The 12,532-nt window shown below is 50.9% G+C and overlaps 2 protein-coding genes across 6 annotated transcripts in view; one reads left to right on the top strand and one right to left on the bottom strand.

The window, feature by feature from the left end:
- WDR93 (WD repeat domain 93) overlaps window positions 1-6,268 on the bottom strand; it is a 32,566-nt gene extending 26,298 nt beyond the window's left edge. For 2 of the 5 annotated variants that reach the window (XR_003759868.2, XM_029066175.2), the window contains exons 1-5: window positions 4,867-5,150; window positions 4,080-4,452; window positions 1,857-2,049; window positions 1,382-1,446; window positions 767-845 (exon numbers count right to left, since the gene is read on the bottom strand). Coding sequence is in view for 4 of the 5 variants with exons in the window: in XM_029066175.2 (XP_028922008.1) it covers window positions 767-845; window positions 1,382-1,446; window positions 1,857-2,049; window positions 4,080-4,343 (601 nt within the window). In the remaining variant the exon portion in view is untranslated. Of the gene's footprint in view, window positions 1-766; window positions 846-1,381; window positions 1,447-1,856; window positions 2,050-4,079; window positions 4,453-4,866; window positions 5,154-6,194 lie in introns of those variants that run through there. The other 3 variants (XM_029066176.1, XM_016227890.3, XM_029066177.2) reach the window with 3 other exon arrangements.
- Window positions 6,269-6,314: 46 nt separating this feature from the next.
- PEX11A (peroxisomal biogenesis factor 11 alpha) lies at window positions 6,315-11,796 on the top strand. Its single transcript, XM_029066178.2, has 3 exons — window positions 6,315-6,422; window positions 9,173-9,288; window positions 10,710-11,796. Exons 1-3 carry the CDS (start codon window positions 6,367-6,369, stop codon window positions 11,279-11,281), a joined length of 744 nt encoding a protein of 247 aa, XP_028922011.1. The 5' UTR covers window positions 6,315-6,366; the 3' UTR covers window positions 11,282-11,796.
- Window positions 11,797-12,532: the final 736 nt, after the last annotated feature.

Genomic DNA, 12,532 nt, shown 5'->3' with positions numbered 1-12,532 from the left:
AGGGTAAAAGGTAAGGTTCATGTAGGGTGGGAACTTTTTACTCCCCATCTTTTGTCCCACAGTGTCCAGCTTCCCTGGGCTCCTGCCCCTTCCTCCAGCTGTGGCTCCACACTCAGGGAGCCATGGGGCTGGGACATGACTTAACCTAGACAAACATGGACTAAGAAGGGAATTAGCTATGAGTGCTACTCAATTTCAGAAGGGAGGAAGGTCCCTGGGTCACAGCTTGCGATCTGCATCCAAAAACAGACACTTTTGAGGCACCTCTTATTTTGGAAGGAAGACCATCCTTCCAAAATACACAAAACTTGGTTGCTTCCCAGGGGATATCAGGGGAGTACGCTCAGCCTCTAGGTGAGATCGGAGCTGACTAGCACCTGTGTATCGATCGATAAACGGTTTTATTGAGGGCTTACTGTGTGCAGAGCACTGTACGAAGCGCTTGGGAGAGTACACTGCAATAAAGTTGATAGACATGTTCCCCACCGACAAGCAGCAAGTGCAGCCTTCTGGGGGCAAGAGGCATTTGGGTCTCATTACTCTAGACTGTAAGCTCATTGTGTCACGGAACATGTCTTCCTCTGTTGTACTCTCCCAAGGGCTTAATACAGTGCTCTGCACACAGTGAGTGCTCAATAAATAAGATTGACATTGACTAGTATGAAAGATCAAGTTGAGCTGCTGCTCTTTCTTGGAGCAGGACTCAGATGGCTCTCAAATAAGTAAACTGGATCACAGGACACTGACTGTCCCCAGCTATTCTTGCCTTGCAGAAGGAAAGCTGCAAACTCCCCACCAGGAGAGAGCTCCAGCTTCACACAGGTGGCTTGCTTGCTGAGATCTTCCTGAAAGAAAACCAACATCAGCACAAACTGTGTTCGGCCTAATGACAAGGGGAAAACATTTTAGCATACATTTGGTGGAGAGAAAAACTAAAATGAAAGCCCTGATTTAGCCTTTATGTAACTTCGACATCGCCCACGTCTCAAATACCCTTGGTCTTCTGGTTTCCGCATCTTGGGAAGAATAGAAGAGAGCCAGAGAAAACAACCAAGATGATCCCTATAAACTGTAAGCTACTTACAGATATCATCAACAGTGGTATTCATTGAGAGTTTACTAAGTGCGGAACACTGTACTAAGTGCTTGTGAGAATACAATTCATAAGCACTGTGGGGCTGAGGGCTGAGATGTAAGTGCATAGGACACTCAGAATGGAGAGGGAGTAGGGGAAATAGGCCTTAACTGGGGAAGACCTCTTGGAGGAGATGTGATTTTTCAGAAGGCTTTGGAGAGAGTGGTGGTCTGACATATATCAAGGGGGAGGGCTCTTTCCTTCTGAGTCATCCGGAGGACCGAGAAGATTAGGAAGAGAACTCACGGTTTCATTGATGGCCTTGATTAAGAAGAGATTCTCCTTGTAAAAATAAAACAGCCGAGCAACACCTGTGAGAGGGGGAAAAAAGGGTCAATCTTTAAGGGGAGCAGCCGAACCAGTGAGACCTGATTTCCTGTGGATTTGCATTTTGGGGTTGATCAATCCGATGATACAATCTGGCAGACATCCTATGACTGTTGGCCTCTCAGTCACAATGGGAATGGTAAGCAGGGATGAGCGGGGATGGGGAGAGGAAAATGGACACATCTCCCTTCTGTGGATTGCGCAGGTCACCAAACTGGGGGAGACTCAGTCTTGGCACTTCTGTCTTTCCTGTGCATAAAACCAAAGCTGGCTATGGGTTAACCTTCTGACCACTCCTCCCCTTCAGCAAAGAAGACCACTCCATCCCCTCCCCATCCCTCTGCGGGGGTCTCGAGAGTGAACCCAGGGATTCTAGGATGCTAGGATTGAGTACCCATGTCGTCCAGGGTGGCAAGAAGGGTCTCATTCCCAAGAGCCACAGCCCAGATGGAAGTGATCTCAACTCTGGCTGCTTCCCAGCCACAGATCCGGGTGCTGCTCAACAGACTGAAGACCTGCAGTCCTCTGGAGAACCCAATGAACAGGTAGCCTCGTGAGGTCGTCACACAGTTCGGCACTTTTGAAAGCTGGGGAAATACAACAGAATGGAATGAGTGGGTTTGGCACCACCATTATAATGATAATGACAATAAAAATAATGATAATGACAATAAAGCTATTTCTGAAGTGCTTACATTGTGCCAAGCAAGATAAAAATAAAAATAATGATGGTATTTGTTAGGTGCTTACTATGTGCCAGGCACTGTACTAAGTGCTGGGGTGTATATGAGCAATCGAGTTGGACACAGTCCCAGTTCCACGTGGGCTCAGAGTCTCATTCCCCATTTTAGATAGGGTGCGATCAACAAGTCTCATATGGGGCTCACAGTCTAAGTAGAAAGGCGAACAGGTATTGAATCCCCATTTTGCAGATGAGGGAAGTGAGGCACAGAGAAGTGGAGTGACTTGCCCAGGGTTCCACCCCAGACAAGTGGCGGAGCTGGGATTAGAACTCAAGTCCTCTAACTCCAAGGCCTGTGCTCTTTCCACTAGGCCACTCTGCTGTCCACTGACTGACTTTCCACTGACCGCAGGTCTCGGTCTGAAACGTGAGCTGCTTTCAAAGAGGAAGGAAACCCTCTAGGATATGAATACTCCCTAGAATACTACTCTCTCAAATCTCTAGTTCTATCGTCTATCTCCAGCAGTGTGCTGAAGGTCCAAGATTATGGGAAGCAAGTTCTGTAAGACTGTCAGGGAGAGTTGGCCAGTCCAAAAGCAAGACACCATGGGGATTTAATCTATCCTTACAGATCTCCAGGAGAGAAAGTTCCCCGTCCTTCTTGAGGAAACTGGTTCCTCCTGTTGAAACCTTCTTCCTTTTTATCATCTTATCCATACACTCAACGGTATTTATGGAGCACTTACCAGTAGTCATCAAAATAATTTCTAAGAGATCACGTCTACCAACTCTGTTGTATTTTCCCAAGCGCTTAGTACAGTGCTCTGCACACAGTAAGCACTCAATAAATACCACCGCTGATGAAGATGAATAAATACCATTGTTTGACTGATGGACTGATTGATAAAACCTCTTTCTCGACACCTAAAATCCCTCTGGCAGCTATTTAGAATGATTTCCTCTTCTTTCAACTACAGTAAGAGATGGAGAACAGTTGCCGACATTCTGATTTGCACCAAACGTGTTCTCCCTTCTCCAAAACAGGAGGCTGATGCTGAATTCACCTTCACGCCAATTACCTTGAACTATCCTCACCCATTAGTAAAACTGGTCATCTTTTTTTTTCCTTTAAATAGTATTTGTTAAGTGCTTACAACTATGTGCCAGACTCTATAATAAGCACTATAATAATCACTTGAGCTACATAACACAATCCCATTTCGCAAATCAGAATTGATTTAATAAATGCCATCACAACTTTTCTGAGTGATAAAAAGAGGGGAACTATCACTGTCCTTTGCATAAGCATCACTTAAGAAACCAAGGTTAGAAGTAGGACTACTGTGATAGAGACAATCTAACTATTGCTGATTAAATTCCACATGAGAACCTGCCTTACCCCCAAAGGTGTTCTGAATTAAATGTTTCTGACATGAAACAGTAGGGAAGCAGCATGGCCTAGTGAAAGAGCACAGGCCTGGGAATCAGGGGATTTAGATTCTAATCCCAGTTCTACCACCTGCCTACTGTGTGACTTTGGGCAAATCATTTCATTTCTCTGTGCCTCAGTTACCTTACCTGTAAAATGGAGATTAAGACGGTGAGCCCCTTGTGGGACATGGACTGAGTCCAATCTTATATTTACCCCAGTGCTTAGTACAGTGCTTGACACATAGACTTAACAAATATCATTCCAAAAAAAAAAAGAATTACCCCATTAAATCTGATGTCCTGACATCTAACCTCCAGACAAATGTGCCTCTGTTAATACAGGCAGTGGAAGAGATGTTTCCTTGGCTAACGAGAAGACTAGTAATTTCCCAGGAAGGGTGTTCATCATTAGCTAGCACCTCAAATTAGGTCTCTTCTAATTGCATACCTCAGAAAGGCTGCAATACTATGGGCCTGTGCTCTCCTAAATCCTTGTGGCCGTACCTTGATCTCTGCGGTCGGCTGGTAGAGGGTGGGCTTAACCTTGGATTGCTCAACCTCTCTGACTACTTCCCTCTCCTCGATGATGTCCCACGTCCGGTCAAACAGACGATTCAGCAGTTTATTGATCATCCGGAAGGGCTGAGGCAGAGAATCCAGGATTTGGTCTGGGTCCTCCAAGATGTAATCTTCCTCATCATCCTTAATCCAGTCCCTCTCAGAAGGGGGAGGGATCTCAAGAGGACCCTTGCGGATATAGACTGGCATTCTCCTGTTTTCAACACAGGCTGTCCAGGGCTGAAGCAACCACTAAGGAGGCCAGTGAGATCTTTCATGAAGTCCTAGAGAGATTGGCTACAGGAAGTGATCCTGGACACTAGGTCGGGAGGGAGGGGGCGGGGGGAGAGAGAGAGAAGATAAATTCATAAGGACAGATCCCAAATAATAGGTTTGAATTTAAGGAGTACATTTCCCACGCCTAATTCCTCCCCTTTAACCAATTTGAACCATGGAAATCTTTCATCTGGGTAATTTTTTCTAATAAACCATATGTCCTACCCAGATCCCTGATATTTTTTCAGGGGACTTATTTTCCAATCTCTTTTCCCTCAATTCATTCATTCATACATTTATTAAATCGTATTTATTAAGCACTGTGTACAAAGCACTGTACTAAGCGCTTGGGAGAGTACAACAATAAACAGACACATTCCCTGCCCTCAGCGAGCTTCTCAAAAGGCTTCCAGACCCCTCTTAAGTCTTGAAGTCCAGAAGTGGAGAATTGATTTACTTAGATTTCCCAGCTTCCCTCTTGGGCACCAGCTCTTTGTTGCTCTGCGCAGTCATTTGTGGCAAACTACGGAAGCGGAAAGAAGGGGCCACAGTTTGTTTCAGTGTACTGTGGTAGTTCTAGAATGAGGGCCCCAGACCCCAGGTGGGAAAGTCCATATCTCTTTGAATCTTTAGCATCCTGGAGCAGCCATCTGGGAGTCAACAATGCAGGGGCAATGGGCTTCTGTGGAGATGGATTCCAATCTTGCTTACTGCAGGTCTCTCACAGGACCTGCAGGCTTCCAAGCAATTTGAGAAAGAGCTAAGTCCCTGAACAGGTCTGAAAAATTCCAGCTCGAGTCACCCCCTGCCTGGTTAGAAACTCGAAGGTTCCCAAGCTCCATTCTTCTTCTCTTGCTCTGAATGGGCCCTTGCGCTCACAAACACCCCCTCTGGGACCCTCAGGAAGGAGAGTCTTCCTCCATAACACCCACCACCTGGCTCTGTCTGGGACCCGGCAGCAGGGACCTGCTTTCAGGGCTCTCTCAAGTTGGGCCTGGGTTTGTAATTCTCCCAGGGCCTTCGGGAGGGAAGGGTCTGGGTCTGGGTTTCCCCCAGGATGTTCGGGAGGAGGGCCAGGGTCTGAGGTTCTCCCTGGACCTTGGGGAGGAGGGCCTGGGTCTGGGTTTCTCCCAGGACCTTCGGGAGAAGGGCCAGGGTCTGGGTTTCTGCCAGGACCTCCGTGAGAAGGGCCAGGGTCTGGGTTTCTCCCAAGACCTTTGGGAGGAGGGCCTGGGTCTGGGGTTCTCCCAGGACCTTCGGGAGGTGGGCCTGGGTCTGGGGGTCTCCCAGGACCTTCGGGAGGTGGCGCCTGGGTCTGGGGTTCTCCCAGGACCTTTGGGAGGAGGGTCTGGCTCTGGGTTTCTCCCATCTGGGTCAGGGTTTCTCCCAGGACCTTCTGGACAGGGGCCAGGGTCTGGGTTTCTCCCACGACCTTCGGGAAGAGGGACAGGGACTGGGTTTCTCCCAGGACCTTCGGGAGGAGGGCCTGGGTCTGGGGTTCTCCCAGGATCTTCGGGAGGTGGGCCTGGGTCTGGGGTTCTCCCAGGACCTTCGGAAGGAGGGCCTATGTCTGGGGTTCTCCCAGGACCTTTGGGAGGAGGGTCTGGGTTTCTCCCATCTGGGTCTGGGTTTCTCCCAGGACCTTTGGGAGGAGGGCCTGGGTCTGGGGTTCTCCCAGGACCTTCGGGAAGTGGGTCTGGGTCTGGGTTTGTCCCCCAGATCTGCGGTTCTCCGGGAAGGGCGGTGGGAAGGGAGGATGGATGCCGGGCCCCAGGCTGGACTCACCTGCCGCCACAGCTGTTGTCCCGTCGCCTTGGTAACGGTCACAACCGGGCGGGCCAGGAAGTCCCGCCTTCGCTCGGGTCCTCGGAGGCGCCGCGGGCCCCGGGCCCAGCCCCGAACGGCCGAGCCGGACCCCCCCGCCCCGGCCGCCGCCGGCCTCCCCCCACCCCGCACCATGGACTTCTTCATCCGCTTCACCAACCAGACCCAGGGCCGGGACCGGCTCTTCAGGTGAGCGCCGGGGGCCGGTCCTGCAGCTCACTCCGGCCACCACCCGGGGTGGGGGGGGGCACCCCTTCACCCCCCGCCCCACTGCCCGCCCGGGACACCACCCCGCAGACCCCTCTACTGCCCCCACTACCTACCCCGTAGACACCCCCCTTCTGACCCTCATTGCCCAGCCGGGTGATCATCTCACAGACCACTCTACTGCCCCTCACTACCCACCCCGCAGACCCCCCAGTGACTCCCATTGCCCACCCGGGCGATCACCCCACAGACCACCCTACTGACCCCCACTGCCCCCCGGACACCACCCCGCAGACCCCGCTACTGGCCCCCGCTTCCTACCCCGCACAAGCCCCCCCTTCTGATCTCTATTGCCCACCCAGGTGATCATCCCACAGACCACTAAACTACCCACCCTGCATACCGCCCCTACTGACCCCCATTGCCCACCCGGGCCACCACCCCGCAGAACCCCCCCCCCAATGACCCCCACTGCCCATACGGTCGACCACCCTGCAGATCCCCGCCTACTGAGCCCCGCTACCCACCCGGGCGACCACCCCGACAGACCCCCCTATTAGCCCCCACCGTCCACTCGGAGGACCACCCCTACAGATCCCCCAACTGTCCCCCACCGCCATCCGGGCAACCACTAACACAAAACCCCTCCCAATACCCATCCAGGGAACCACCCCTATATATCTCCCAACTGTTCCCCACTGTCCATCCGGGCTATCATCCACACAAACCCCCTCCCACTGCCCCCTAGGGTGACCACTCCCAGAGACCCCTCTCCACTGGCCCAGAGTTGTCGCCCCAACAATTATCCCCATGACCCACCACCCCCGACCCCCTACCCGGGCCCGGGTGACTACCCCCAAAGATCTCCACGCCCTCCCGAGTGACCACACACATTCCCGCACCCACAGATCTCCCCCAACTCCAGCTGCCCCCCAGTGCTTGCCCCAGCTACCACCCACACAGACTCCCTCCCACACTGCCGGGTCGGGTGACCAGCCTATGTCCCAGCTTCTGCCCCAGACCAGGGGCATACACCCCTCCCTACTGACCTCCATGCCCCTGCCTCTAACCCTGATCAAGGGCACCCACTGCCCACCCAGGGCCCAAGAGCTGGAACTCTGTGCCCATCCTGGGAGTGGAGCTCAACTACTTTCCTTTCCCACTGTCCCCGTCTCCCGTGGCCTTTTCCATCTATTTTCTGATCTGTCGGGAAACAGGCCCACTCAATCAATTGTATTTATTGAGCACTTACTGTGTACAGGGCACCATACTAAGAGGTTGGGAGAGTACAGTATAACAGAATTGGTAGACATATTCCCTGCCTATAGTGAGCCTACAGCCTGTGAAAGTTAAGCCAGCAACCTCTTCCCCTTCGCCCAGCTTGAAAGAAAGCTCTGGATTACCTCCAGTCCATCCAGTCCTCGGACACCAGGGTCCCTGCTTTGAAGCCCCACCTCTGATGAGAAGACCCTCCCCAGTCCCTCCCCCCAACACCTCCTCCTCACGCAGTCTCTCAGAGAGGTGTTTTAGTCAGTGGTACTTACTGAACACTCGCTTTGTGCAGAGCACTGTAATAAACTCTTGGGAAAGTACAATGCGGTGGAATTAGTAGACGCAGTCCCTGATTACCAGGACCTTACTTTCTACAGGGGGAAACAGACAATGAAATAGATTAGCGATAGGGGACATAGTAGAGTTTGAAGATATTGCACAGGGTCTGGGCAGGACATGTGGCCAAAGGTTAAAGGGGTGGGGACACGAGAGGCTCTGCATATATTACCTGCCATACACAGCACTTGAGTGTGAGTCCGTGCACTTTTTCTTAAAGCTAAAAATTTATGAAAATCTCCAAGAACCGTCCAACCTCAAAGAATGGACAGGCAGCCGGGAGACAGGTTAAATAAAGGATGCCTTTATTAAGGCACCTTCCTTAAACCCTTACAAACCCTTTCTTTGAAAAGTTAAGCTGAAGCCTTGACTTATTGTCCATGTTGATTACACCATGGCCCCCTCCTAAAAACCTGCTTAGCCCCAGGGCTCTAGATCAAAATCCAGTTTCAGTAGTTCCAATTTTGCTTGCCTAAATTCTCCTTTTCTGACTTCCGTCTACTTTTCCACTTTTTCTTTTCAGGTGGGTGCCATTACTCTGTGCCCGAGACTTAATTCCTGCCCCTTTCTGCCTGACTTTATCTATGGGGTGTTAATGGAACCTTTTAGATTGCTGGGGTGTAATAGAGCCTTTTAGATTGCTGAGGTGTGCATTCAGAAGGGCCTGACCCTCCCTGACCTTTCCAGCTTCACGATATAAGTATGGCAATAAACTGACTGGAGCAGAAGCAGTTTTCCCCACGAAGATGAGAGGCTTAATAATGAAACACCGTTTGAACTTCAGCTCATTTTTTATGTGGTTTCTTTCCCTGGCCACATCCTCTTCTGTGGCCAGCTGTCTGTGCCAAAAGAATATTGGTTTTGGCGCTGTTGTTTCTGAATCTTCGGCCATCACCTTTGTGCTGTTTTTCTGACCCGTGACGTGTTGGACCCATGAGGTTTTCAGAGTGGGATTTGCCTCTTTTGTACTACCCAGTTCTGCTCCTCCTGTCCAGAAAGCTTTTCTGGGTTTTTTGCTTCCAACCAGACACCATCTCTCTCCTCTTGTCGTGCCCCCTTCCCATCACCTGTGAATGGAGTTTTTGTTTGACTCATGAATCATTTTCCTCGTTTTTCCATTCCAGAGCTACTCAGTACACATGCATGTTGCTTAGATATGTATTAGAGCCTAAGGATGGCAAGGAGGAGGTGGTCATGAAACTCAAGAGACTGGAATCTAGTGTGAGCACTGGCCGTAAATGTAAGTACCCCACTTCCCGAGGGACAGTGCCTCCTACTCAGAATCCTTCTCCTCTACAGGGACCCGCACATTTTCCAAGAGGTTCCCTATCTTTAACCAAACAGTCCTTCATCAGGGATTCCTGTTCCTATTTTTGTCCTCATTTTACAGAAGAGGAAACAGAAACAAGTGAGAGGTTTCATGAGTCCCCCATTGTTCGCCACAACAGCTCACCTTCTTTATGATGCTGTTCTGTGCATTGCACTTGTGCCAAAAGAGGGCATCAGTCCTTACGAGCTTGGATGGGCTTCGGGACCAGGCAAGATCCAACTCCTCTCCTGTTTGGGGGTCCGTGCTGAGAGCTTGGCAAGAATGGCACTTGTAGCAAGTTGGGTCCTAGGGTCCAAGGGCAGGGCCCACTGATCTGCTGCCATTTTTTACCCTTGGCAGAGCGGGCGTGCCCAACACCACTGTCACCCCCACTGCCCGAGTTCCTTGGCCACCTGGGCAATGGCAGTGATGAAAATAGGAGGGGGAGTTGTAGCTTGCAGGTGGGAATTAAGATTATGAGCTCCATGTGGGACAGGGAATTTGTCCACCCTGTTTATCCTATATTATCCCAGTGCTTAGTACAGTGTCTGGTACATAGCAAGTGCTTAAAAATAAAAAGAAAAACTTAAATCCCACAGTTATTATTATTATTATTGTTACTAGGGGTCATTTGGTGGCCTCAACAAGGCTTCCCCTGTTGTCTCCGATCCCCATTTCTTCCCATCATCATCTTCCGTTCCTGGTGAATGCTAGTGGGGAGGCCTTTTTAAACTATTTGCATGGCTAGCTTGGTGCTCTATCCACAAAATGTTTAATCCTGTGGAATTCAATTTAATTATAAGCAATGATGGGACAGTCTCAGTTTGGCTCAGCTTGTCATATGAGGATCTCGGTTGAAACAGTGCAGCAGAGACGTGTCTGATCACAGGGGAGAACAGTTATCATCAGAAAGCAGAGCCCCAGCTCAAAGGAAAAGGGGATGCTTGAAATTGGGGTGGCCCCACCACCTCCCTTCCAGAATATAATCTAAGTAGGTAGAGTTGGAAACTTGGTCGTTTCGATCCTGCCCATCCTGTTCATTTCTCTGACCCTCCCCCAACCCGAGACCATATTGGAGCAGGCTCAGGTTGAAATGCGGTGTGTGGAGAGCCAGAACATATCTCCCAAGCAAGAGATTCCCTATTGCAGCATGGCCGTCTTCCCACCCTCCAAACTTTCTCTTCCCCCGACCCCCCTCCCATATCCATCGTTTGCCTGATTAAAGTCCGAGTTGACCTTGTGGTGGTTGGGGGTGGTGTGGGGAGGGGTGTTCTGCCTGCATTTGATGGCCCAGCATGCCCATTACAGGACCGGCGAGAAGCCGCATTCATTCTGGTGTGTCCTTCCCGCAGGGTTCCGACTGGGCAACGTGGTACACGCAATCCAAGCCACCCAGCAGAGCGTCCAAATGGCCGACCCCGTGCCCCGGGTCTGCCTGTCCGCTGCCAACCTGAGCCGCATCATCTACTTTGTCTGCGATATGGTCCTCTGGGCCAGGAGCGTCGGACTCGTCCCCAGCGTGGACAAGGAGAAGTGGCGCGGGTGGGCCGCCCGCTACTACTACTATTCTCTCCTGCTGAACCTGATCAGGGATGCCTACGAGATCTCCCTGCAGATGGAGGAGATTTCTCAGGACAAGGCTAGGAGGGAGGAATCTGGGCTGCAGAGCCATACAGAGCTGAGTGTGGCGGACGAGGAGACCGAGTGGCTCCAGTCTTTGCTCCTCCTCCTGTTCCGGGCTCTGAAAAGGCACCCTGCTTTGCTGCTCGACACCGTGAAGAATCTCTGTGACATTCTGAACCCCCTGGACCAACTGAATATCTACAAGTCCAATCCTGGGGTTATTGGCCTGGGTGGTCTTGTCTCCTCCTTGGTGGGCATCCTTACGGTGGCAAATCCCCAGATGAGACTGAGGTCCAAGTGAGCTGGTGTTGGGATTGGGGGCTGGTATCCTGAGAAGGATGGGATGTTGGCCCCCGTTCCCACCAGAACGCCTGCAGGACCGGCTCCTGAGGGTGGGAGAGGGGCTGAGATGGATTTTGAACATTCAGGGAACTTCCTGGACCTCCCCTCTGGGGAAGCATGTCCTCTTCTGCAGATTCTAATTCTTCTGTTTTGACTTAACCCCAGTCAGGGCTTTGTCCAAATCGCCAACTCTAACCTGGATGAGAGATGGGGGAAGGCTGGAGGGAGGGAACATTTTGCAGTAACGCTGGTCCCAGGGACTGTTTATCTGGTCGGGACAAACTTTTTGGGGGATGGGAGCGGAGCAGATCTTTAAAAATCCTGCTTCTGTTTTTTCCTTATTTTGGGGGCCCTGCCCTCCTGCTGTGACTGTGGGTGACAATAGAACCCTCACAGTACTTTCCACCCCCTCCCCTCCTGCCCTTAGGTTATCAGACTTCCCGGCATTTTCAAATAGATAGCCTTTGACTCACAGCTTGGGTGTAGATCGCAGTTCTTTAGAGCATGACAGTGGACTCTGCTTATGACCACACACTTTGCCCCTCTGTTGCCAAGAAGCAGCCTGGCCTAGTGGAAAAAGCATGAGCTTGGGAGTCAGAGGACCTGAGTTCTAATCCCTGCTCCGCCAAATACCTGCTGTGTGACCTGGGGCTAGTCATTTCATTTCTCTGTGCCTAGTTACCTCATCTGTGAAATGGGAATTCAATACCTGTTTCCCCTCCTATTTAGATTGCGAGCCCCATGAGGGACAGGGACTGTGTCCAACCTGATTACCTTGTAACTTTCCCAGCACTTAGAACAGTGCTTGGCATATAGTAAGCAATTAACAAATACCACTATTAAGAAATTCACGCTAGGAATCAGGGCTTTCCTCCGAGGATGAAATTTTTTTTCCTCTTTCTTTTTAAAGATCACAGACAGAAAGTCTTTCAAGCTAGTGACTGAGCCTTAGAGAATCACCTCCTGTGCCTTGTTCAGTCTGATATTTGGTCGGCAAAAAGAATCACCTCCTGGGGAAATGGTTAGGTTATCTAGGTTTTCACAGAGTCAGGGATCACACTAACCTGTCTCTTTTCTACAGCCATTTATGTCCGGTGTTGAGTTGTCTTCCAAGAAGGCTAGTCCAGCCCTATTAAAGGGAGATCAGAGGGAGAGGTGAGCTGGAAGATGCATCCTGGGAGGGGTGGAAGATGGATCCCAGGACTGGTGA

The sequence above is a fragment of the Ornithorhynchus anatinus genome, chromosome 5, assembly GCF_004115215.2.
Source record: "Ornithorhynchus anatinus isolate Pmale09 chromosome 5, mOrnAna1.pri.v4, whole genome shotgun sequence".
NCBI classification, from domain to species: Eukaryota; Metazoa; Chordata; class Mammalia; order Monotremata; family Ornithorhynchidae; genus Ornithorhynchus; species Ornithorhynchus anatinus.
This window is presented reverse-complemented; position numbering and strand designations above follow the sequence as displayed.